General features: G+C 35.0%; 2 protein-coding genes across 2 annotated transcripts; one reads left to right on the top strand and one right to left on the bottom strand.

Annotated features, from left to right (window-relative positions):
* Positions 1 to 773: 773 nt before the first annotated feature.
* LOC145571249 (uncharacterized) lies at positions 774 to 1574 on the top strand. The gene has a single exon (XM_081630314.1). It carries the CDS (start codon positions 774 to 776, stop codon positions 1572 to 1574), a length of 801 nt encoding a protein of 266 aa, XP_081486440.1.
* A 3163-nt stretch (positions 1575 to 4737) lies between these two features.
* LOC145572494 (delta(14)-sterol reductase-like) lies at positions 4738 to 23655 on the bottom strand. The gene is made up of 14 exons (XM_081631467.1): positions 23490 to 23655; positions 23258 to 23375; positions 23066 to 23136; positions 22394 to 22450; positions 13691 to 13782; positions 10982 to 11029; positions 10327 to 10447; positions 10193 to 10239; positions 9441 to 9522; positions 7250 to 7326; positions 6977 to 7096; positions 6252 to 6326; positions 5967 to 6163; positions 4738 to 5064 (listed from the first exon to the last, which is right to left on the bottom strand). The coding sequence occupies exons 1-13, from the start codon at positions 23535 to 23537 to the stop codon at positions 6010 to 6012; spliced, it is 1110 nt and encodes a 369-aa protein (XP_081487593.1). The 5' UTR covers positions 23538 to 23655; the 3' UTR covers positions 4738 to 5064; positions 5967 to 6009.
* Positions 23656 to 26832: the final 3177 nt, after the last annotated feature.

Raw genomic sequence — 26832 nt, 5'->3', positions numbered from 1 at the left:
TTGGTGGGGGGTGAAGAAAGGGTTTGGAATATGTATTGGAGAAGCAGGTTAGACCATTAGCTCCAAGGGTGCCCTTTACCCTTGTAATTATATGAGTCATCTTCTCATACATGAATCCACACATAAAGGAATTTTATATGTTTTTATAAATAACTTTTTCCTTTTTTTTTTTTAATTAACTTATAACAATTTGACTTTTACGTCATTCATATACTCCACTTTGACTAGCTCTGATGAATTATAGTTAACGAAAAATAGTCATGTGTAATCTTATGAGATTCACCTCGGTTTATACTTTATTAATGGTAAATGTTTATTTTTATATATTTGTATTAACAATATTAGTAATTAAAATAACACATTGACAAGCGAGGAATGTGAAGTATTACAAGTAAATAAAATCGAGAAAGTGTATTGTAGAGGTTATTTGAAATGACGGAAAGACATCTTACAACCCATAACTGCTAGGTATTTCAAGAGATGAGAAATTTCCTTTACTTTGACTGCAATAGATTACTAAGACAATGTTTACTTTGATGAAATGACATTTCATTTAACTTACACTAGTACACCAAATACAAATGTCCAATATCTAATAAAACGTTTCTGTTTATAGCAATACATGATTGTTGTCTTCTATTGCTAGTTTTGTCCAAACTTACCCGAATATTTTATTGATTGGTGACTTTAATCAAGTTGAGTATCTCTCTGATAAAGTAGGAGGGTCTTCGCTTATTCCGGGAAGACTGGATTTTATTTAGTGGCGGTTGGATATGGGGTTAGTGGATGTTCCTTTTTCTGGACCATCTTACACTTGGACAAATAATAGGACAGAAGTGGACCCGACTTTTGAAAGACTGGATAGGGCATATGCTACAAAGGATTGGTTTATTGATTGTCCGGATTCCATTGTTCATCACCAACCAATTTTATTTTCGGATCATGCAGCTATTATCTTCTCGGACTTGGTGCCTCGGGATAGTGTTCGACGGCCTTACAGAATTGAGAATTGGTGTTTATCTTCTCAGGATATATCTGGGATTATTAAGGATGGTTGTCTTTTACAGTTTGCAGGCTCTCCTTTATTTACCTTATCTCGCAGGCTTGCGGTTATTCGCGAGAGGCTCAAAGACTGGTGCCTTAGCCACAGGAAATCTTGGGGTATAAATTGGAAGGCATTATGTTCCGATTTATCTTCTTGTTCTACTCAGTTGCAGTCCCCTGTGGCACGCATTCTTTTTCTTAATACTAGGGAAGAGAGAATTGCGGAAGCTACTGCTGCTTTTCTCTTCTGGAAACAGTGTGCTAAACTTAAATGGGATGTTGATGGGGAGTCGCACTCCAGATTACTATTTTCGGTGGTTCAAGCTCGTCGCCGTCGTAATTTGATTGTCAGTCTGAAGAATGAAGTTGGAAATTGGGTGTCGGATTCACATGGTCTTCGTTCTCTTATTCAGGCTTTTTACTCAGATTTATATTCTCCTATGTCTCCTTTTAGGAGCGACCCTCCTTTACACTGGGATAATCTTTGCCTCCCAAAAGGACATGTTAATGGCCCCTTTCTCGGCTTCTGAGATTAAATCTGCAATGTTTCACATTGCCAATGATAAATCCCCTGGCCCAGATGGTTTTACCTCAGCTTTTTTCAAGACTCATTGGGAGGATATAGGCCATTTTGTTATCTCAACAATACAGTACTTCTTTTCTCATGGTTATATGTTGAAGGACTGGAATAGGACTTTTTTAGTTCTTCTCCAAAAGGTTTCCCAGCCGGAGTTGGTGTCTTAGTTTCGACCGATTGGGTTATACAATGTTCTATACAAATGCATCACGAAATGTATTACGGGCCGTCTGTAGGGAGTTCTTCCCTCTCTTGTGTCAGGGTTCCAGAATGCCTTTGTTCCGGGTCGCTTGATTTCTGATAATTCTCTGGTAGCTTATGAGCTTCTGTCCTTTATGAACGCTTCTAAAGCTCGAAAACGTTTTTATGCAGCCCTGAAGTTGGACATGAATAAAGCTTATGACAGAGTGCGCAGGGATTTTTTAAGTCAGGTTTTACGTGCTTTTGGCTTTCCCCCTTACTGGGTTCATATTATTGAGCAGTGTGTTACGACTGTCTCGTATCAGGTTCTGGTGAATGGGAGTCTTACGCCTTCCTTTCGACCACAGTGTGGTCTTAGACAAGGAGATCCTCTGTCGTCATATATGTTTGTGCTTTGTATGGAGGTGTTATCGGCCTCTCTTCGCCGGGCAATAGAACAGGCTCAATTTTCTGGAATTCGTGTTTTTAGGGGTGGACCTTCGATGTCTCATCTTTTCTTTGCGGATGACTCGCTGTTATTTTTCCAAGTTTCGCCGCAAGCGTGTGAAAATGTTTTGTCCATACTTTCTGCTTTATATTCCTCTTCGGGGCAGATGATTAATCTTCAGAAGTCCTTTGTCAAGTTCAGCCCGAATACTCCCCCTGACTACCGTGATTTTTTGGCTCACAGTCTTCGCCTGCAGTTGAAGGCTTCTTTTGGTACCTATCTGGGTCTCCCTGTCGACCTAGAAAGGAGTAAAGTTTTGGAGTTCAGGTTTCTAGTTGACAAAGTTGCTAGCCGATTGTCTGCTTTTGCTTCTCTTCGTTTGTCTGCAGCGGCAAAATTAGTTATTATAAATTCGGTGTTAGTGGTGTTGTTTAATCATATTCTGTCTGTCTTCAAGATCCCTTCTTCAGTTACAGCTCAGCTTGACAATATGCTTGCCAGTTTCTGGTGGAGGTCTTCGGGTTCTAAGAAGGGTTTGGCATTACGCTCAACTTCCCAGCTTCAGTTACCGAAAGGTTTGGGGGGTTTGGGTTTACGTAACATTGCCTGCTTAAATTCCGCTCTCCTCGTTGGTACAGGGTGGAGGATGATTCACAATCCTCAGTTATTGGTTTTTAAGCTCATGTTTTTCAAGTACCCCTCTCTTGCTGCCGCTCCGTATACTCGAATAACTCGACCCTCCTGGGGTTGCCGTGGGTTACAGATGGCTCTTTCCGCAGCTGCTCCCGCTGTACGTTGGAAGGTGAGTAGTGGTAAGAACGTTCGTATTACAGTTGACGACTAGGCTCTCGGGAAGCCAGTTTGTTTCAAGGTTGGTTTATCTCAGTCGGATTTTTCGACTCATGTGTCTGATATTATTGATCCGCGTTCTAACGCATGGGACTCCTCGAGGGTCCATCGGCTTTTTGATGGTCCAACTGCCTCTCGGATCCTTAGTCTGGACCGTCCGCTGGAACTTATGGATGATTTTGTGTATTGGAAATTCACTAAGGATGGCTCCTTCTTTATGAAGTCTGCCTATGCTCTCTTACTTCAGCAGACTACTAGACATCCTTCTGTGGGGTTCATTTCTGCTTCCTGGTGGGGGAAATTTTGGGCGCTCCCCCTTCTTCCTAAATGGAAGATCTTTGGGTGGAAAATTCTTCAATCTAGACTCCTGGTTTCTTCTGTTCTGGTTGATCGAGGTTTTTCAGTTGATCCAGTTTGCTGCTTTTGTCGACGGGGACAGGAAACGGTGGATCATTTGTTTTGAGATTGTGACTTCGTTGCTCCTTTGTGGGTTCGTAGTTCTTTACGTTTTAATAGGCAAGGTCTTCTTCACCTTCCTTTTCTCCAATGGTTTTCCACTATGGTCTCTCTATTAGGGGCTGCTAAGGATTGGGCGAGCCTAGTGCACTTTTTCTCCCTTTTATGGGCTATTTAGCTATTTCGCAATAACGTCCGATTTCGGCATCAGATCGTCTCTTCAAATGATGTTTTGCTTCTTGCTTCTCAGTGGGAATTACGGGGGCGGCAAGCTCAAGATTTTTGCATTCGCTCTTCTTCTTTGGGTATTTGTCCCAAACCGGTTGGTTCGGGTTTCGCTGCCACTCTTTGTGGGGGGTCCTTCTGCTTTTGATATTTGTATTATATGTAATGGGTCTTGGTCTTCTTCGGACAACTTAGCCGGTGCTGGTTGGATTTTTCGCTATTGTGATTCTCCTTTAGTCCGTGGGGGAGGGGCCCGTGCCTCTCTTTATGTCTGACTTTGGCCCAAAAACAGCGGGATGGGATCTCTTTATGCTGGTTATTTCGGGATATCCGAGCTCTCCTATCTACTTTTGACTCTTGCAAAATTCTAAAGGTTCCAAGGAAATGGGTGTCCCCTATGCATTGGTTGGCTAGAAAGGCTCGTGCTCGAGAGTGTCTTTTTTGGGCCTTTTAGGTTGTTTGTCTTTTTCTTTCTTTGTTCTGACTGTCAAAAAAAAAAAAAAAAAAAAAAAAAAAAAAAAAAAAAAAAAAAAAAATCTAATAAAACAATTCAACACTCTACCTCTTCTTCAAGGTAACCTTCCTATATTGACTATTTGACGAAGTACATGTTGTTCCATTTGTTCCACTAAGCTTGTCTCATTTAAGAAGTTCACTTTCGTTTTTTGGTGTTTAGAGAGCCACAAGCTCACAAGGACAGGTGATAAGAGTCAATCCTAAGATCTCTTGAGACCGAAAAAAAAGCTTTAATCACTTGGACTATCCCTCACTCTCAACAAGTTCACAAATTTTAAGAGTTGGTTCATTTGATTTGATTTTTTATCCTTCGCATTTACATAGGTTGCTAAAGTTATAAATTCAACGAAACATCCATTTTACCAAACATGGAATAACCTTCTTTTTTATGGTGCTAAAGAGGAAAACCCTACAAATTTGATGAAAATTTAACAACTAAAAGTAGTGTCATAACAACTACGATATCTTCATAGAATAAACTAAAAATGTCTTGCACTAGAGAACCACAAGTCATTCCTCTTGAGAAACACCTAAATTAGCTAGTTTAACAGCCACTTTATTTCCTTCTTTGTAGCAATGAATAATACGAAAATTCCAACCGTCTCTCGAACCACTTGACTCATGAAAATGATCGATACTATTGTAGCTTTCTATATCTTGATATCCAACATTCTTCAATATTTGATATACACCTCATTGTCCATTTGCAACTCTGGCTTTGATCGCCCATAGCCCAGGTATATGACTTCGTATTTCGTATGAAAATATTCTACAAAAATAAACCAAAACTGTGTTAGTGTTTAAAATCTTAGATCAAATGAAATATAACCACCAAGTGAAAAAAAAAATTAACAAGCTTGAGTAATGAATAAATTTTTTAAGGAGTGATGCTATACAAGGAAGGGCAGTGTGGTAATTCCAGTTGAGCAGGCTACACTCGCTAACTCCTCTCTGGTTCGAAGTTAGCTATGACAGGGAACAAAAGAAATAGATACTACAAACAGTGACACATACAATTGTGACTAGATTCATCTAAACAAACAAATCACAGATACACCAATGTTTCATGAACGAGATTGTACAAACAATGTACACAACACGTCGAGATCCAAACTGATTAACCAAAAGAAATAAGCAACAAAAGACCAGTTTACAGATTTACTGGGAGTAATGCTATTTAATGAATGACAGTTTGGTAATTCTAGTTGAGCATGCCACATCCGTTACCCTCCTCTATGGTTCGATGTTTAGCTTACGGCATGGAACAAAAGAAAAACAAATAGATAGCACAAACAGTGATACAAATGTGTAGCTTACGATTGTACAATTGTACAAACAATGTACACAACACGCAACAATCCAAACTGATTAACCAGGAAAAAAAATAAAAAAAAATAAAAAAGAGAGAGAGAGAGAGAGAGAGAGAGAGAGAGAGAGTAAGCAATAAAACTATAAAAGACCTGTCAAAATTAATTACAGATTTCTGCTAAGAACAACAAATCAACCTACAACTTCAATGCTTAAGTAAAATTAAACTCAAAATACTCAAGAGATGATATGCCAATAGTTACTAAAAAATTGGAAACCACACTAATAGGGTAGTAGGAATGATAATATGAGGCTCATGTAGGGACAAGAAACCATTGGCATGGCGGTATTAAGAAGAGGTACCTCTCACTGACCATACGGAAGAGAATGTTGATGGTGTAAAACCCTAATAAACATATGGTAATATTCTCCAGGGCACAATTTTACAGTACTCAGCCCAAATATCTTTGTATTTCTCACCACATCGAGCTTCGTCTCTTCTCTCTCTCCAGATCAGCAAAATAAGAAGATATGTAGGATAAAAGTAAGGAATTGGGGAGCTGCAAACACGAGACAACAAGTGAATAAAGCTATCAGGCCCATACGCAATTGCATGCATTACTATGAGATTGAGAGCATGAACGTCACCTAATTCCACAGGGTAGACTGAAGGATAGTGCCAACAACAAATCTCCTAGATAATTACAGTGCCTAGCGATTCCCCTGAAACAGCAAAGGTAAGTTATCAAGATCAATGCATCACTACAGGAAGTGTATATTATTTTGCTATAGTCAGGCAAAATGTATATGCATTGGCAATAGGAACTCTTCCATGCATCCATTTCTAGAGTTTTCGCAATTTTATACAACAATTGATATATGTCAGTATTAAATTCTTGTTAACTTCTATTATTGACAACATACAAGTATTATAGCAATATACAGCAAAAGCAAAATATAAAAACCTACCAAATTAAGCCTTTTTTTTATCAATACAAAGCACACAATGTCACAAATCTATGCTGATGCACATTAGCTAAACAGGGAAAGTGTTCCAACTTGTTCTTAGCCACTGATTTTAATCCCTATTTTGTGAGCAAAGCAAGGATTTGGAGAGCTCTGTGCAAGAAATAATACAAGAGGAGACTTCACACAACCAAATTTTACTTGTATATTCAGCAATCAAGTGTTCTCTAGCAATTTGCAATAACAAGTTCAAATATTCAACATTAATCTACCATCGATTTCTCAAACATTTGCACCATAAAATAATAACAATTAAAGATTTTCCAAACACAATTTTATTCATCATTTCTTATTTTGTTATAAAGAGAAACTTTAGAAAATAAACAAATCAATTCATGGAAACTTACCAATAGCCAGAAGCAAGCAATTTGCCCCCAATGACCTTAGGAGGTTTGCCCCATATCGGTGCTTTAGGATTCTTCTTAAACACATGCTTCTGCCTGTTAGCTCCCCTAAAGATGCGGTACCTGTCCAAATTAGAACATGTAATTAAAAGTTACAGAGTTATAGAAATCTCCAGTCAGGGATAACTCAAAGAAAAGGAGACAAGAAATAGAAGAGGAAGAGCACAAACAAGAAAACCAACACACAGCGCACCAAACATATTGAATGGTAATTACCCCATCAAAAAGACGATGCAATTTGCCACTACTGCAGCAGTGGTTAAATCCACCTTATTCCTCAAAAGCCACCACCCCTGTAAAAAATAAAAATATTAAAAAGAAAAAATGTTGGATCACCTAGTCTTCAAGAGAGGTTAAAAAGTATATCTATCATATACATTAAAAAAAATTCCTAATAAAGCTTACCACGCCATATGGCACTCTCTCTCATCTCATCCATGTGTTGACATTTTATGTCGATTAAAAATATAAATGCAGTTGATACAAGGTTTGTACTAGCAACCTCAAATTTGATAACCAAAGGCTTATCCACTATTATATGTTGTACTAGATGATTTTATTCCACAACAAAACCTAAATAATGACAAATGAGGATGGAAAATGCACATGTAATTACCTAAGGCATTGCACGGACCAAAACTAGTTACACTTTTATAACTCCCTCGATACCATTAACAAGTAAATTATATCCATATCCTTTATCCTTTAGCTGTCAAATTTTGTTTGTTTGTCTAGGTTAGTAGTGTTTCAACATAAAAAGTTAGGTTCAGATTAGTTTAAACAAGCTTCTGAAAATCCTTAACGATAACAATGACTAGTACAAGAGAAGTAGAAGCAAAAGCTATGAGATGAGACTTTGAGACAAAAACTGAAGAAAATATCGAATAGACAAAGATTGATTAGATAGCGAATTTAATTGGAGAAAGCGAACATGGACAATGGAGGGAGGATTTTAGAACCGTTGACAACATCACTAGATATAGACATGTGGAGAACACACAAACACTGCGCGAGCGCGCACGCATGCACACTAGACATGTGGAGAACACAGACGCATGCACACGCGCACAAACACAAACGCACACGCATGCTCACGTGTAGAACATACACACACACGCACGCACGCACACTAGACATCTGGAGAACACACACACACACACACACACATGCGCGAGCACACACGCACACGCACGCAAGCACGCACGCACACGCACACAATGTAAATTAGCAAGTGAGATAAAGTCAGATTTATCTAAATGTAAATTTTACATGGGCCATGATGCCCGACACGAATGATCATATTAAGGTGGGAGTATAAATGTGTGGGGAAAATTAGACATAAAGATATTAGGAGGAAAGTTGGAGTTGCAGACATTGAGGATAAAGACATGGATGTATGGGAAGATTGGGAACACCTTAAAGGATGGAATTAGAAATGAAGATAGTAGGAGGAAAGTTGGAATTGCAGACATTGAGGATAATATAAGAGAGAACCGATTGCATTGGTTTGGGCATGTTAGACGGGGATCAAAAGATGCACTAGTAAGGAAAGTAGAGGGTTAGGATCAAGGGGGTCTTTGAAGAGATAGGGGAAGACTAAAAGATGACTCAATGATATTAAGTTAAGAAGAAAAGGAAAAAGTTGGGTTTGCAATAGCATATACTCCCTCCGTTTTTAAATACATGCTCCACTTTCCATTTCCGACCGTTTTTACATACTTGTTCCATTTCCTTATTTGAAAAGCTTTTACAATATTTAATTCATTTCTCTCAACTAGTAGGACACAATAGAATTATATTTTGTTACCTTTAGATTCTCTCCTCCAATTTACCTTCCACTAACCCCACTACCTCTATATTTTATTACTTTCTCCAATTTCTCCTAAAATTCCGCGCATGGAGAAATGGAGCAAGTATTTGAAAATGGAGGGAGTAACATTCAGTGGAAGGAGAGAATCATAGTTGGCGAGTGTAGGAGATAAAACATTGGTTTAAGACTCTGAAATTTAAGCCCTTTAAATGAGAAAGATGTTTATAATGAGAAGGAATCAACGGTCACAATGTAATACAAGCCATTCACTTTTGTGCATACTTTAATAGCTGAATGTGCATATTTTTCAAACTGGATGGGCAACTTTTTCATCATGTGCATTATATTTGAATATAACGTGCATATTTCTACATGAGTTTCCCAAAAAACTAACTTTAAGTTCAAATTGAACATATGCACATTAAACTAAAAAATTAGTGTACTTCTGTATTTGGATTTCCTCTCTTGGTAAACTCATTCCAAAATCAGGAAACAAAACATAGAAACAAATGAAGGTGAAGAATAGCGCCACAAATTGCTCACATAGCAAAAGCAATGAATGGTTCCGGTGAGGATTTTCAAATAATCAAAATATACCTGGATACTAAATGTGAAAGGAATCCACAAAAGATCCCCAAACACCAGCATAAAGCCCAATCTCTCTGCAATAATGTCCCAACTACAAAATTGAGAAGATACATAATTTAGAAACAATTGTACTCTAAATATTTCCAAGTCACACCTTGAGTGTGATAAAATGAGCAGCAACAATCCCAGTTTTCAAGATTCATTTTCACTTCAATGCATCCCACAATGATAATGTGCAGGTACTATATGTCACATACATGAAGAAGACACATTTTTTTATCATAGATAATTTGGCTGTACCAAGCATTGTAGTCTAAGAGCTCTTAAGACACCGCTTGATTTTTAGTTGTATTACACATTAAACACTGACGTAAGCTTCTATTAGCTAAAAGATCACTCTTTTTCCATTCCGATTGATGAAATGAAATATAACTACAAGCGTTTTAGAAAACAATTTAGTATTAAAATAAGTTTGGCTAGAGACACAACACTCTCAAACCCCAAAGAAGGAAGAAGGGAGGAATAAGGATTCTCGTTGCCTCCCAAAATAATAAATATTATATTTATAAATAAATAAAGAACTCCCAAATCTTTTTTTCTAGGTGGACTAAGTCTACTAAGATGTGAAGACAATCAAAATAAAGCCATTCCTCACCACATAAGCAAGAAAGTATAAAAAAAGTTCATCATAAGGCATCCAATATCTAAGGCCTAAACTTTCATTGGAACTTAAGAGCATAAAGAAAAGGTGATGCACTTACGTGGAAGTCATGTATTCCTCGTAGAAGAAGTAGTCCAGGATGTAAAACTGAAACAACATATGAGACAATAAATTTTTCATCCCATAAATATAGAAAGTGACGGTCTCAGCAAGAGGGTCAGAAAGAGGCATTACAGTGCAATATAGCTGGTATAAAACCATAGACCGATTTAAGTTGCTATCTTGTAAACTTTTAGCCAAAATTGAAAGATTAATAAGTAACCATCCCAGCATCCCAGCTCTCACAAAGAAAAATCTGCAAACAGAATGCTAAGGCATGAAATATGTTTACTACACAATGTTGCTCAATGCATAATAACTAGTCAGTATACAATATCAGACGTCAACTGTAGCAAACAAAACAATCTCTACATGTTCAGATTGAGCATGGCAAGTCTCTAGTCAACTTCTATTTGACAAGCCATGTACAGGAAAAAAAAAAAAAAAAAAGTGGGGGGAGGGGGGGGGGGGGGTTAACGTGTACACAAAAGAAATCAAATTAGCAAGAAAAAGATCAAAGCGAACCATGTACCAGGCACTTCTGCAAGTTTTCGTATGCAGTATATAAGTCACAAATTTACAAGAACTCAAGAGGCATTAAAGATTATGAAGTAGAGGGCAGAATCCAACAGAAGATTCAAGTGTACAAGCTTTGTCATCACAGACTATAATTTAAACCAATGTCAAAAAGTTCATACAGAAGTGAATACAAATGTTGATGCATTAGTAGCATATCCAATAACTTAATCTACGATGAGTATTTCAAGAGAGTGAAAGTAGTAAGACATACTTGAGATCAATGCCCATAAATTGAGGATTCAGCTGTATTCCAAACCACCTATTAGAAATGAAATCATTAAACAGCAAGAATAAGGGGACGAAATCCTATGACCATATAGAATATAGAATGAAATTATTAACCTCTTCAAAATTGAAATGAAAATCCATAGTCTATTCTGAATATCAGTCTTGATCATAAGCATGCAAGGCACTACAAAGGGTACTCGAATTCAAGACACAAATGTGTGAGACAAAGATGCATGCATTGACTTGTTGGCCGCAAATCTCTGTCCATTTCAAATGGAGAAAAGACTCACTATTCACTGGCTTTCAGTTACAGTGAGCTAAATTAAAATGTCTCAGTAATATGTGCACCATTCTCGATTGTTGTAAGATTAACATACAATTATCACTATGAGACGGGTCTACTTAAATGTTTTCTTATTGTTTCAAGTCCAAAGTTGGATATGCCAACCCCTTTACCCACATCATCCAAGGCAAGAACTGTTAAAAGGTATTGGGCAACATTCTTAACACGTATATGACTTCACAACACATCTTTGGAAACACACACACACACACACACACACACACACACACACACAAAAAAAGATGGCTTTGACAACAAAAAATTCCTAAGTTTTTTAAGTTTTACTTTATTTTTTTTTTAAAAAAAAAAAAAACAGTCATGTGAGATCTTGTTAGATTCATAACAATTTACATTCTATAATATCTACTAATAGATACTTTGAAATTTAATGGTTAAAGTTGTGCATTAGAGAATGTGAAAGTCATTAAGGTTAACTAAATAAATGGAGGAAGTAATGACTTTCTAATGCTCAACGTAGTAGGTATAATTTATGTAGCAATGGTAGAACGACTGTGTACATCAATTAATGGCTATATGTATAAATATAGGGGAAAACCCTTGGTTTAGGTTGAAAAGGCCATTAATATTTTTGGTAACAGGGCACCCTTTTCTTTCGTTTTTTTACTCTTCTCCATAGCAAGTATAATATTGTACTCCCTCTGTCCCATATATAGTTCCTGTTTGAATTTTTTCACCGTATTTAAGAAATAAGAGGAGAAAGTGGATGAAGTACATTAATAAAAGTGAAAAGTACAATCATAGATAAAAGTTAGAGAGAGAAAGTGGAAAAAAGTACAAGGCATGTGCAAAATTCAAAGGTAAATTAGGAAATACAATGAATAAAGTTAAAAAAGTGACAGTATAATAGTCTTTACATACTATTCAAAAATTCAAACAGGAACAACATTTTGGATCTCCAAAATAGGAAAACAGGAACTACATTATGGGACGGAGGGAGTATAAGTTTATGCCACCTACAAAACAAGTTGAAAGCATATGGTTTTGCTATGAACTATCTTGTAAACAAGTATGCAACATATTATTGTGGTTTTTAGAATAAGTTAAGCAAAGGGAATTAGGCAATCATATAGATTATATTAGTTAATGTTAATGTTAATCAAGGAACTAAGCTAGATACAATATTTCCCTTGTAAGAGGTGGACTCTCTCACAATATATACTACTCATTATACACAATATTTCCCTACAATTCTAACAAACTCTTATGTCAATTGTCCATAAAGCTCAAATGACTAATCTTGATTGGAGTGGGGGGTGATTCATGCATTACTCCCCGCCAAGCTAGATATAATTTCTCTCTAAATGAAATTATGAGTAGCTCTTGGGTCTATATGTAAGGATGCAATCGTAAATTCTTAATGTGAACGGTCATTGTCACTTGTTCAGCAAAGGTAGTATATAGTGATGCCACCTGTTCCTTCAAGCCGGAAGCCTATTCTTCAAGCATTTCAACCCACTAGGTATAAGTCAAAGGTGCCGTGAGTTACTCGCTTTAATACAAATTTGCTGTGTATTATCTGGCAAGCAGGTACGCAACATAATTTGGGGGTTTATAATTGGATGTGTTCTATTCACTTGATTTTTACTTACTTATCTGAACCTATTCGAACTTAAGTGAACTTCTGAACTTAACTTAACTTATCTGAACCTATTAAAACTTATTTTAGTTGTAATTTGAACTTGAGTAACTCTTATTAGAACTTATTTTTCCTGATTTGAACTTATTTCCTGAACTTAACTTATCTAAACTTATTAGACTTGAAATAAGTGAAAATAAGGTGAACTTAATTAAGCAAAGAATTATGCAAACTCATAGATTGTATAAGTTAATCACATAAAATAAGGTAGATACAATCTTTCTCTACTTTCAGGAGGTAGTTACTCTCCAAAGCAACTTCTCTCTAGAGTCTCTACAATATTTCTCTACAATTATTCTCAATGTTTCCCTTAAATTCTAACAAACTCTTATGAAAGCTGTTCACAAAGCACAAATGACTAATCCTTGAGGTTTTATCACCCTTGATAATTCTTCCTTGCATATGTTATTGGAGTGCAGTTTTTTTCTCAAAGATCTTCAAGGTGCATTGCCACAACAAAAGTAAAAATCATGGCAAATTAGCTGTTAATTTGCATGTAAAAAGTTTATTTATTTGGTAATTCATAGGCAACTCGTAAACAAAACAAACCATTGTTTGCTAGAGATTATAAATTTATAACCTACCATATCTTATAACTATTTTTCAAGACCATAATCTACTATGGTATGCAGTACATCAAATTTTAAAAATTTACTTATTTTTGTTCATTCAGGCTAATGGGAAAACATTACCAGTTATGAATCCAATTTCCAGATACATGAGGCTTCAGTGATGAACCTTTGTCACGTGAAATGCTACCGGCAACACAAAGTAACAAGGTTACCTGACATTAAAAACTACAGAATATTAGTTCAGAATGTTTTCAAGCTATAACGTGTAAAAGTTAAATGTCAACCACAAAATACAAATCAATAACCATTGAAGAAATCAGATAGACATAGCAACTTTGGAAAATCAAGATATGTGATATCAAATGTAGAAGAAACCCAATAATCAATAATTAATGAAAAATGATACAAAGAGTTCAAATAAACACAAAGACTTTATACAAAAGATAGATCTTTGAGAAATAAACCCAATAACCTTGAACTCTTACTACACTCAATAACCTTGAAGATCTTTGAGAAATAAACCCAATAAATACAAAGATCTATCTATCTACCTTTTGAACTTTCTATAATCCTTTTACTTACATTATAGAAAAGATAGATAGATTCAGACTTTAATTTAACTTACTCCTGTTGTCTCAACATAATTGCTATAGCTAGTTTTGCGATTGTCGAGAAACATTTTAAAAAATATTTAAAATCATTAGTATCTTTGTTTAATTTTTAACATTAGAAAATACATTGTAACAGATATAACAGATTTTATATATATATATATATATATATATATATATATATATATATATATATATATATATATATAAAGGGTTGTATGTTAGAAAATAATACTCCTTGTCGTTCTTTTTAATGATCTTGTTTGGAATCTAACATTATTTAACAATTTTAGAAAATTTTCTAAATCATTCCCAAATATATAAAAGAAGAAACAAAGTTATGTAGGGTCTTATATGATTATTCTCAAAGAGTGCTTCAAAAATATCAAACTTTTACAAACTCGTTTATTAAGTAATAAACAAGCTTGAACAATTATCTTAAGTTTGTCAAATAAATGAACAAAGCTCGAACAACTTCATGTTCGACTCGATAATGCTTGTGAACCACGCGTTTAAGTTCATTTATAAATTTGTTCACGGCCGATTATAGCTCGGTCAAAGCTTCCTCAAGCTCGAAAAATATTTATTATATTAAATCTACTTTAGCATATTTATAATCTGTTACCGAAGACATATTTGAAAAAATTACAAATTATTTCACCCTATACAGACGGGAAAACCCTTGCTATATTTATTTCTATATATTGAATGGAAACCTTTTATATAAAATTAAGTGGATGCATTAAAAGTCAAAAGAAATCATTTTTAATTATAAATTAGGGCTTGTTTATTAATTAAGCTAGTATTAAGTTCGTTCAAGCACGAGCTTAAATTCGAAATAAAAAACGAGCACGTTCGGTAACAAATTTCGAACAAGCTAAATCCTTAACAAGCCAAGCCGAAACAGGATTTTTAAAAGTTCGTTCAAAGACTAAAACTCAGCACGACTCGAATCCTTTGTAGCCCTAAAGATTTGCATTTTAAAATGTGTGCACAATCAAAACAAGAGCATTGAAATGAAAATAGAGAGGGAATAACAATTAGCACATAAGAGATGAAAAAATAAATATATCTAATTTAATAGCAAAATTTCTATGTACGATTTTATATCATCATTTTCTCATGCGTTGAGCCTTAAATTGAATATTTTTATTTAATATTATACCGAATGAGATTAACGAGTATAAATTAAATATTTTACGTCCAAAATTACATTTGCATCTACCAACTCCTAAATTTTCGAAACTTGAAAGTTCATGCATTTTTTTTTAGTTCAATGTATAACAACAAAGCAACTCCGCCAGTGGGTTTCCCGCTGCCAGTCCCAAGCCTGGATAAAGGAGGAGGGTTACGGTAGGCCAGTGACAGCCAGTATAAAACTTCGTCACATCCCATGACATGAGCCAAACAGATATTTTCGTGGGGGCGTTCCCTACTCAGCGACGCGCTGCACTTCCTAGACCCGGGTGTAGTGATAAGTATGCAAGGGTTGCTAGGTCGTCGCCCAGAAGCGACGCGCCACATTGCCCGAGTGTGGTGTCAAATGAGCAAGGGCGTGCCATTGGGGCGTTCCCTACTGAGCGACGCGCTGCACTTCCCAGACCCGGGTGCAGTGATAAGTATGTAAGGGTTGCTAGGTCGTCGCCCAGAAGCGACGCGCCATATTGCCCAATTGTGGTGTCAAATAATCAAGGACTTGGAGTTGGGATCAGGAGGGAGCGTGGGAGAAAAGAATTTAGTTTGCGGATTGGTTCTTGGAATGTGGGGTCTCTTACGGGAAAATCAGCAGAATTGGTAGAAGTAATGAAAAGACGACGCGTGAACATCATGTGCCTCCAAGAGACAAGATGGACAGGAGAAGGAGCTCGAGGCTTGGTTTTGGGGTATAAGGTATGGTATGTTGGGCAAGAAACGAGCCACAGAACAAGGAATGGTGGAGCTAGGAACGGAGTTGGTGTGGTTCTCGATGAGAGGTTGGCAAAAGAGGTGATCGAGGTCTATCGGAAGAACGATAGGTTGATAAGGCTGAAGTTGCTATGTGGCAAGGAGATTGTGAATGTTATCAGTGCTTATGCTCCCCAAGTGGGTTTAGATGCAGAAGAGAAACGACAATTTTGGGAGGACCTAGACGAGGTGGTGCAGGGTGTCCACCACTCAGAGAAGTTATATATTGGAGGGGATCTAAATGGGCACGTTGGGGCGAGCCGAGATGGCTATGAGAGTGTCCATGGAGGCTTTGGGTATGGGCAGAGGGACGCCGGTGGTGAAGCTATTATGGATTTTGCCCAATCATATGATTTAATTTTGGCTAATACTTGGTTTAAGAAGAGGGATTCACACTTGATAACTTTTCGGAATGGAGCAAATGCAACTCAAATAGACTTCCTGCTCACAAGGAGCATAGATAGACAAAGTTGCATAAACTGTAAGGTTATCCCAGGGGAGAGTGTGGTCACCCAACACCGGCTATTGGTAATGACTATTCGTCTGAAAGAGAAGGCGAAGAAAAAAGTTAGACAAGAAGAACCAAGGATAAGATGGTGGACCCTAAGGGATGCAAAAGCTAAGGTTTTTACAGAAAAGGTAATTGAAGAAGCGGATTGGGATGGAGAGGTGGATCCGGACATGACCTGGTTACGAATGAAGAACTGTTTCCTAAGAGTGGCCAAAGAGGTCTTAGGGGAAGTAAGGGGAAGAACTTCGGTACAGAGAGATACTTCGTGGTGGAATGAAGAGGTGAAAGCAGTAATTAAGCAAAAAAGGGAATGCTATCAAGCCTTAGGAAAATGTAGGAGTGATGAAACCTTTGCAGCGTATAAGGAGGCTAAGAGTAAGGCAAAGGCAGCTGTTCGCCAAGCAAAAGAAAAGGCATATCAGGAGGTTTATGAAAAGCTTGATTCCAAGGAGGGAGAAAGGATCATTTATAAGATGGCAAAGAGAAGACAAGAGGCAAGGAAGGATATTGGCATGGTAAAGTGTGTCAAAGATAAGAACCAAATGGTCCTAGTGCAAGAGGAGGGCATCAAGGACAGGTGGAAGGGGTACTTCGATGAATTATTTAATGGAAGTAATGGAGTTGTGATAGGAGATACCTCTATGAGTGATGAAGAAATCAACATGGAGTATGTGCGAAGGATTAGGAGAGTAGAGGTGGAGATTGCACTGAGGAAGATGAAACCTAAGAAGGCGGTTGGCCCTGATGGGGTACCGATAGAGGTGTGGAGGTGTTTGGGTAAGATTGGTATTGATTGGTTAACAAACCTTTTCAACAAGATATGGACGGCTACAAGGATCCCACAAGATTGGAGGAAGAGCACCTTGGTCCCGGTTTATAAAAACAAAGGAGACGCTCAAGATTGTTCTAACTATCGAGGAATTAAGCTTATGAGCCATACTATGAAGTTGTGGGAAAGGGTGATTGAACAAAGGTTGAGGGCATGCACAAGCATTTCAGATAACCAATTTGGTTTTATGCCTGGGAGATCTACTATGGAGGCAATCCATTTGATAAGACAAATGATGGAGTTTTATAGGGTAAAGAAGAAAGATCTTCATATGGTCTTTATTGATTTAGAGAAGGCATATGACAAGGTGCCAAGAGAGATACTTTGGTGGGCAATGTTGAAGAAAGGTATCCCACGAAGGTATGTAGACCTAGTTAAGGATATGTATCGGGATGTGTCAACAAATGTGAGGACATGCGGAGGGTTGACAAAAGATTTCCCTATTACAATCGGATTGCATCAAGGGTCTGCATTAAGCCCTTTTCTTTTTGCAACGGTTCTAGACGAATTAACTAGACCAATTCAAGATGAGGTTCCATGGTGTATGCTGTTCGCAGATGATATCGTTTTGGTGGATGAGACTAAGGATGGGGTTAATGTCAAGTTGGAGCAATGGAGGCAAAGGTTGGAATCTAGAGGGTTTAAGCTAAGTCGGAGTAAGACTGAATATTTGGTATGTCGTTTTGGCACTCAGAGGGGGACAAGCAATGAAGTGGTGAGTTTGGATGGAAAGGATTTGACCATGAGTGAATGTTTTAAGTACCTAGGGTCGATCATCCAGAAGAATGGTGACATTGATCAAGACGTGACCCACAGGATTAAGTCAGGGTGGCTTAAATGGAGAGCGGCCACGGGAGTGCTATGCGACCGCAGCATTCCCTTAAAGTTGAAGGGAAAATTCTACAGGACTGCTATAAGACCAGTGTTGCTCTATGGTACAGAATGTTGGGCTTCTAAGAAAGAGCATATTAAAAAGATGGAGGTTACGGAAATGCGCATGTTAAGGTGGATGTGTGGAAACACTTTAAGAGATAGAATCAGAAATGAGGTTATTCGCAAGAAAGTAGGTGTGGCGGGCATTGTAGATAAATTAAGGGAAAATCGTCTGCGTTGGTTTGGACATGTAAGACGGAGACCCGAGGGTGCACCGGTGCGAAGAGTGGAAGAGTGGGACCATGGAGGGATTAAACGAGGAAGAGGGAGACCAAAGATGACTTGGTTGGAAGGAGTGAGGAAGGATATGAAGTGCATGGATTTACGTGAGGATGAAGTTTTGGATCGTAAGGGATGGAGGAGAAAGATTTATGTTGATGACTACACGGAATAATCAAATTTGGTTCATGTTAGCCGACCCCACTTTTGGGATTAAGGCTTTGATTGATTGATTGATTGATTGAATGTATAACAACAAAGCATTTTTAAAGCCTAAATTTTTTTTAAAAAAAAAGCAATTATTACAAACTTAAAAAATGAAAGACCAAAAAAGTTGCTTAAAAATTAAAAAATGTATTTTTTGACAATAGGAATTGGTACCCAAAATTTAAGGGAATGATTTAATCGATTCTGATTCTGGCCTAATTTGGCAAGTTACAGATTGTGTTCACAATTCATTTGGTCAAACTTAGATAAATATTACCTCAACGTGTGATTTGTATTAAAAATAAAAAATCATGTAAGATTCTCTTAGATTCATTTCAATGTGCACTTTCATAATATTAACTTTTTCAAAGTTTTATTATCATGCAATCAAAAATATTAAGTAAAAAATTATACTAGAATTCATGAAAATGCAAGTAAACCAAAATTAAAATATTCATTTCAAAATATAAATTCGAATTTTTTTTATATTTATAAATAATACAATGAAAAGACAAAATTCAATTCAAATGTAATACAAAATCTTAATAAAACTAAGGATAACTTGTAAATAACCACCTCTCAAATCACCTAAAATTGATTTTACTACCCTTTTTTTTGTTTATTTTAAATAACCACCACTTAAAATTAAAAAAAAAAAAATTAGAAATATCCACCTCTAAACTAAAAGTTCAATTTTGAAAAATAAATACATTGATTTTCGTGCCACAACCTGGTCTATTAAAATTTTGGGAGTTACTTTGTCCCTTTGGGGTCAATTTGAGGTCAGAATGAAAAAAAAAATATATTGGAAATGCCTCATTTTGCAGGTAAAAAATTATCTCAATTTGCGTGAAACTCTTAAAATGAAGCAAATCTGATACTTTTTGCGGTGTTTTGACCTCAAATCAGACCCATAAGACCAAAGCGGCCCTCAAAACCTTAATATACCAAATTTAGGCACGAAAACTGATAAGTTTTAGTTAAGGGGTGGTGATTTCTAATTTTTTTTTAGCTTTAAGGGGTGGTTATTTAAAATAAACAAAAAAAGGGTAGTAAAATCAACTATAGGTGATTTGAAAGGTAAACCATATACAATTTTTGCTAAAACTAAAGTAACACATCATTTTTCCTATTTATTGAATGAACTATAAATAGGAGTTTCACCACCAATACGATTTGTTCCTTTGCTTCATCACGAAGGTATATTACTAAAAGTTGATTTTCGTTGTGATTCTTTATACTTGAATAATTAACACTACATTTACTACACTAAAATCTTCACATCTACAAATAAGATCGTTAGCATAAAATTTTCTGATCCATGTTAAAATTTTCACACACCTAATTGGTCTCACACTTACCGATCATCAATTTCAGTCTTTTGGATTTTATATTGGAGTAAATACACCATACATAGTAATTAAGCTTACTATGACTTGTGAGTATATTGCAAACACTTGAAAGACATGTTATCATTATAAAAAAATGAAATTCTATAAATTCTAGCAATAGAATTACTAGTATAAGAAATCTTAAGTTGAGAGTGTTGATAACGATGATCAACCCAACTAGTGAAGATGATAAATTATTTAAATCTATAGGATATTCCATTGATTTCAAAACAATTATGTAAGATTTTAGTCCGATGACAACATATATGATTTTTTTTTTTTTTTTTTTGAAATCACATACATGATTTGTATTGTCCAAATTCGTGTTGTGGATTAATTCGGATAGCAAGATTAGCAATTGTAAACTTAAAGAATTGTAGCAAAAGGTTAAATGCTTATTTTATTAACCATTAATGGCACAAATTTTACAATAGATTTAGTCTATGAATCTCTCTTGTGACTTTGACTCTCATACAACATTATCACTATTTTCTGCATACCTTCTACTACCTTTTTACTATTGCTTAAATACTAAGACATCACATTACAAAATTTAACCTAATTATTGCATGAATTAAATTTAATGTTATCCATTTTTTAAGGGATATTTTCAAGCAAAAGCTCTCTATTTGTTGCAGGAATTAAGTTCAATTTTATCCCAAATTGAAAACGATAAATATGAAAACCATAATTAAAGAAGGGAAATTGGTTGTTTCTGTCGCAACCGAGAGGTTGTCCATGAATACTCCCAAAATTTGTTCATTTTTTTTACAAATTTTGATTCATTCTTTTTAATCCACTAATATTATTCATTTGAGTTATTTTAATAATAAATCATTGATTATTTCAGGCGTCCGAATATGACGTTATTGTTAGAATCATGGGCTATAACATTATATACCTTATGGCAAATGATCAAATTGCGGCAGAAAGCGATTCGATCATTATCATGAATTAGGTCAATACGCATTTGGAGAGAAGCTTGAGGTTATGGTTAATTGTTCCACAACAATTTATGGTTCAATCAGGATGTGATATTGTTTATAGGGTTAATAGAGGTAGTTCATTAATATTGTTCAATTCATTTTTTTGATAAATTTTTTGATTCATTCTCTTTAATCCACTGATTTAAACTAATAAATTGCTGACATCACTTTAATTTAGGCTATTTTCCTGAAATTACCAAGTGCCACATATAAATTTATAATGATAAAAAAAGAAAAGTTATATAATGTGTGCCTCATATACAATAAGGCTATAAGGCTAGGCTCACCTCGGTGCACCTTGCGCCTTTTAAAACTAAGATACAACCACTTAATTTAGTCCTCACATCTTTTAAAACTAAGATACAACCAATTAATTTAGTCTCATTAAAAAATTGTGGAAGTCTAGGTGAGAACGCAAGTATTCTTACAAGTGTATCTAGAGAGACGTGGAAAATGAGAGCTTAATTTTTATGAGAATGATGTGTTATAACGTGATGAGCTACATTCAAGTTAATGCTATACACCACGGCTATATATAGGTAAGCCCCTTAGTTATGGAGTTTTCTAACCTCCTTAAATATATGGTTGGGATTATGCCATTTAGCTAGCTATCCAAAATTTTCTAGATATTTAATTAGATAAGATACCATGCCTTACTAGAATTCTCTATTCTAGAAGGCTATCTACTAAGGGCACCCCATAAGGACCTGCAATTTCTCCTACATGCTTCATGCATCCTTAGCTTGTCTCCTTAGTAAGAAGCCCATATCACCTTATTTGGCCTAACGTAGCCCGTTATAATGCTTTCGGAAATCCTTAAAGAAACACTTAAGACTATCTAATTTTCATTATTTAGTAGGTAAGAAGCTGAGTTAGGACTCTTAGGACCACCTAGACACTACATTAGATCAAAGATTGCATAATGGACAAATGTCTTCTAGCATAAGACAGCTCTTAAGTCCATGTATCATGAAATAAAATGCAACAAACAAATGCAAAAACTAGAGCCACGGAGAAAGAAATTTTAGTTGATGAAAGAGCCCATACATATTATATAGCAGGATAGAAGGGGGAACAAACGATTACACAGTCGATATGTTTGAGAATCAGCACAAGGAAAGGTGTATAAGTACACATATAGAGGCCCTCAATACAATTTTATTTAATTTGTCAAGAGAAAGGCAGCACTTACAACAAAGCAGAATACAAAGGTCGCAGATAAAAGCTCAAGTCCCCTATCCACAATGACCTGCATATGAACAAATTGGTCCAGTTACTGCAAGCTAAAACAAAACCACAAAACCAAAGAAGCAACAATAAATGCAGACAAAATCAAATACCTACGGAGTACAAGTGTGTTCATTTTTAACTTTCTGTGTTACTTTTCCTTGTTACATGGGTAATCGTCTACACTTAAATAATCATGACTAAACAAATACGAAGTATAATTCTGTCTAATACCATGACTATAATTCCTCGTCTCATGAGGGTGTCAGCTATGACAAGAGCAGCAGGTTATACTTCCAAACACCAACCAGAGCTCATAAATTTTTACTTCAGCAATGCATGAAGCTCTCTGGCAGAAAATTACTCTTACAAGTACAATAACAATTTTACAAAAACTCAAATTATCCATGTTACTCGCTTTAATCATTTCACCTCAAGTACCTATGTGATGTCATAACCTTGACCCTTCACATCGGCATGAACACTTCAACACTTCGTTTGATGCTAAATAATGAAAATTAATTAACACAACCAAAAGAAACACTTGAACATGTATGCACTAATGTCGGACACGAGTACCTAAATCCGAGTAAGATATTAGAAAAAACAAAATGCCACAACAATAGAGATTACATACTGTAGGTGATACGAATCCAGCAGCAACCCCACCTCCAAGAAGCAACACCAACAAAGTCAATGACAACAAACCTAAAACCCAACCAAAAAAATCAAATTCAATCAACGCAGAAAATACCCAATTTTGATTAAATTAAAAAACAAAAATATAGAAAAATGTGATTATTATTGTGAAATAAAAAGAGGGGAAAACCATTGCAACGATAATGGAGACGACTGCCGTCGCTTAAAGTAGCGCCAGGAACAATCTTGCCGGGTAGAACAGACCCAAATATTGCCAAATACCCAAAATATGACAACAATAAACCCACCTATAATTTCCATGAAATTATCGAAAAAAGATCAAAATTTATTTATTCAGCCGCAAAATCAAGTGAATTTAAGGTTAAAATTAATGGAGTTTTAGGGGATTAGAATGAACTTACAGAATTGAAAGAAGGAATGAGAGACTGAAGAAGTGAATTTAGATCCATTTTCTTCTGAATCTGATTGTCTTTAGTTTCAGAGAAGACCAGATTTTGGTGTTGTGTTCTCTTTGTTGATACAGATAAGTCACAAGCTCTTCTCGTCGTGGAGCCAAGGTCCACTTAACTGTCGATTAAGTATTTCATTAACCAGTCTTCTTGCCCACCGAATATTTATAAGGGCAATATTAGCCCTGAGTCTAAAACTCACGATGACATCATCATTTTTTGATTTTGTGATCTTAAGACAAGACTTTGTTTTTTTTTAATGCATTTAACAAGCTAAGTCTTAACAAAATCTGAAATGGAGTCTTGAAAACTCAAGATTCAACTTCAGACTCAATTTAACACTCAATTAATTTTTTTTTTTAAAAAGAAACTTTAATAATTTAATTTACATGTAAAAAAATGAGTCTAAGCGATTAAAGAGATAAATTTTATCGAGTTTTAACATAATTATAAATTTGAAAAAAAAAATTAAACTTAATCTAAAAAGCTAATGTGGCAATGGATTAAAGTCTTAAGATGAGACTGCGCTAATCTTGCTCTAAGTGTATAATATAAATTTTTACTTTTTTATTTTATAACTAGTTTGGTGCCCGTGTAATGCCTGGATTATTTATTAAACTTTAAGATAAACTTTTTATCTATGTACCAAGCTTCAAAATATAAAAGAAATCGATATGATCTTGTGACGATTTAAATCATGTTGTAGGCATGTAATGACTATAATATTGGTGAAAATGTTTAACTTAAAAAATAATATAAAAAAAAACGGCTATTTTACCAAATGCCACTGTGTACTTAAAAAATTCACCAAATGTCATCAAGGTTTTCAAAATTCACCAAATGTCATCGAGCTTTTAAAAAATTCACCAAATGCATGACTAACGGCCGTTAACTCCGTTAGTCATTAAGATTAAATCTTGACACGTGTCATAAAATGTTTGGTTATTTTAATTATTTATTTTAATTAACAAAAATAATATTTTTTTTTCTTCATTTTCGTGGCAAAAATTGCTCGGGTATAGTTTTGGGGGGTCATTTTGACCCTTTATTTCATTTTTGGAGCATTTACGTTTTTTTTTCTGCCAATTTCAAGTTTAATTTGTACCCATAAAGGGTCAAAATGACCCCCAAAACCTTACCCGAACAATATTCGTCACGAAAATCGAAAAAAAGTATTAATTTTATTCATTAAAATAAATAATTATTGTGTATTAATTTTAAAAAGTAATGGCATTTGTTGAAATAACTTTCCAAAGTAACGGCATTTGGTGAAATAAGAATTGCATTAACGGAAAACTAATATCCATATGCTATTAGTGGCAGGAGGTGTCATTATATTGTTTGGCAGTGGCATTTGGTGAATTTTGAAAACTTTGATAGCATTTGGTGAATTTTGTAAGTACTCAGTGGCATTTGGTGAAATAGCCGAAAAAAAAATAGCAAAGTAAGCTTGAAATATATAAAATATCTTAAAATTAGCCAAAAATACATTAAACAAAAAATTGTTCTAAGCCTGTTGGTTTGACCAGAACCCGAAACATTGGGCTAGCGTTGAACATTCTGTTAACTCGTGACCTGAAGTGACTCGATACGACTAGAAATGACTCGTGACTCAACCCGATTGACAGTTCTACATACAGTAATAAAATCATACTTAGATTGTGAAGTATTTTATTTCAATTGATTTGAATATAATATAAATGAACGTTGTACGTTTTGAACTACGTTACTTCCTTCACTCCAAAAAAATTATGATATAAAAATAAATTTATATGATAAATTAATTAATTGTTATTTACATAGAACGACATTTGGTGAAAAGTTAAAACGTCAAGTGTCACTGTCTCGTGACCTGGCTAAAATTATAATTTATTTTGTACTTGTGAAATATTAGTATTTTATCGGAAATAAAACTCTAAACAAACAATTTTATCCTGTAAATTTAATAATTTATTTAAATTTTTTTTAAAATAAAACTCTAAACTAACTTTTTTATCTTATAAAATCTATCCAAGTTTTTAACCTAATAAAAAATATAACTTTTTCATTCATAAAAATATACCAAATAAATCCTACATGTCATACTAATACTTAATTATTGCTTACGTGTCGCGACACTTGGTGAAAAACTAAAAACATCAAGTGGCACTGTCTCGTGACCTGGCTAAAAGTTTAGCTTTATATATTAGTTATATGATTTATATATCTGAAATATTGGTATTTTATCGAAAATAAAACTCTAAACTAAAACTTTTATCCTAAAATTTTATCTAAATAGAATTCTAAACTAACTTTTTTTATCTTATGAAGTCTATTTAAATCTATCTAACATGGCGTGACACTTGGCGAAAAGTTAGAATGCCAAGTGTTGCAATGTCGTGACCTGGCTAAAAGTTTAGCTTTATATATTAGTTATATGATATGTTTTAATTGAAAAGTGAATAGTTTATAAAAGAGAAGAAAGGTGAAAATTGAATGTAACTGTAGAAGATGTTAAGTTGGGGGAAAATGAATCAAATAACAATCATACATGTATTGAATTAAAGCTATTTTTTTTTTTAAATATAAGATTGGCTTGATGGGAGATGATGGTTTGTGTTTTTAATATTAAATAAAGTTGTGTTTGGTAACTAGCTTATTTGACTAACATTAGCTTAATGACTATTAAATAAACTTATTCAAGGTATTTGGTGGAAAACTTATTCAGTTCTAATGGTGAAATGACACTTATACCCCCATTTAATTAAAAATCCTATATGAACTACCTACCCCACAATTAGCTTATTGGTCATTTTATATAATCAATCAGCTTTAAACAATCAGCTGTTTACCAAACACTTTTCTACAATAAGCTAATAAAATAAGTTAATTAAATCAGTTAATACAATCAGCTAATTATAATCAGTTAACACAATCAGCTTCAGCTTTCAGCTTTTCCTCAAACACGGCCTAAGTATAGATTTTGGTGAAACCAAATTTAGATTGGGATTTTTCACAAGTTTAACTAGTTACCTACTTACCCATATCGGTCTATCATTTACCACTCCGGCATTCGTTAATCGTTTAATTTTATAGTACAGTCATTACTTAGTAATTTCTAGGGTGAGTTTAACGTGAGTCCTTAATTAGAGTTAAGAGAAGTATTCCTACCTTCCTACCTTATAAATCCTATAAGAAATCTCTTATGAATAATGCATGAACATTTATATCCCTAAGAATGTTCTTTTACATAATTGCCCCTATTGAATTTAAAAACCTTAAAATTGTCTCTTGAATTTCCTAAGTAGATTAATTA

Source organism: Chenopodium album, chromosome 12 (assembly GCF_948465745.1).
Source record: "Chenopodium album chromosome 12, dcCheAlbu1.1, whole genome shotgun sequence".
NCBI lineage: Eukaryota > Viridiplantae > Streptophyta > Magnoliopsida > Caryophyllales > Amaranthaceae > Chenopodium > Chenopodium album.
The sequence above is the reverse complement of the archived record's forward strand: the minus strand, read 5'-3'. Positions and strand labels throughout refer to the sequence as shown.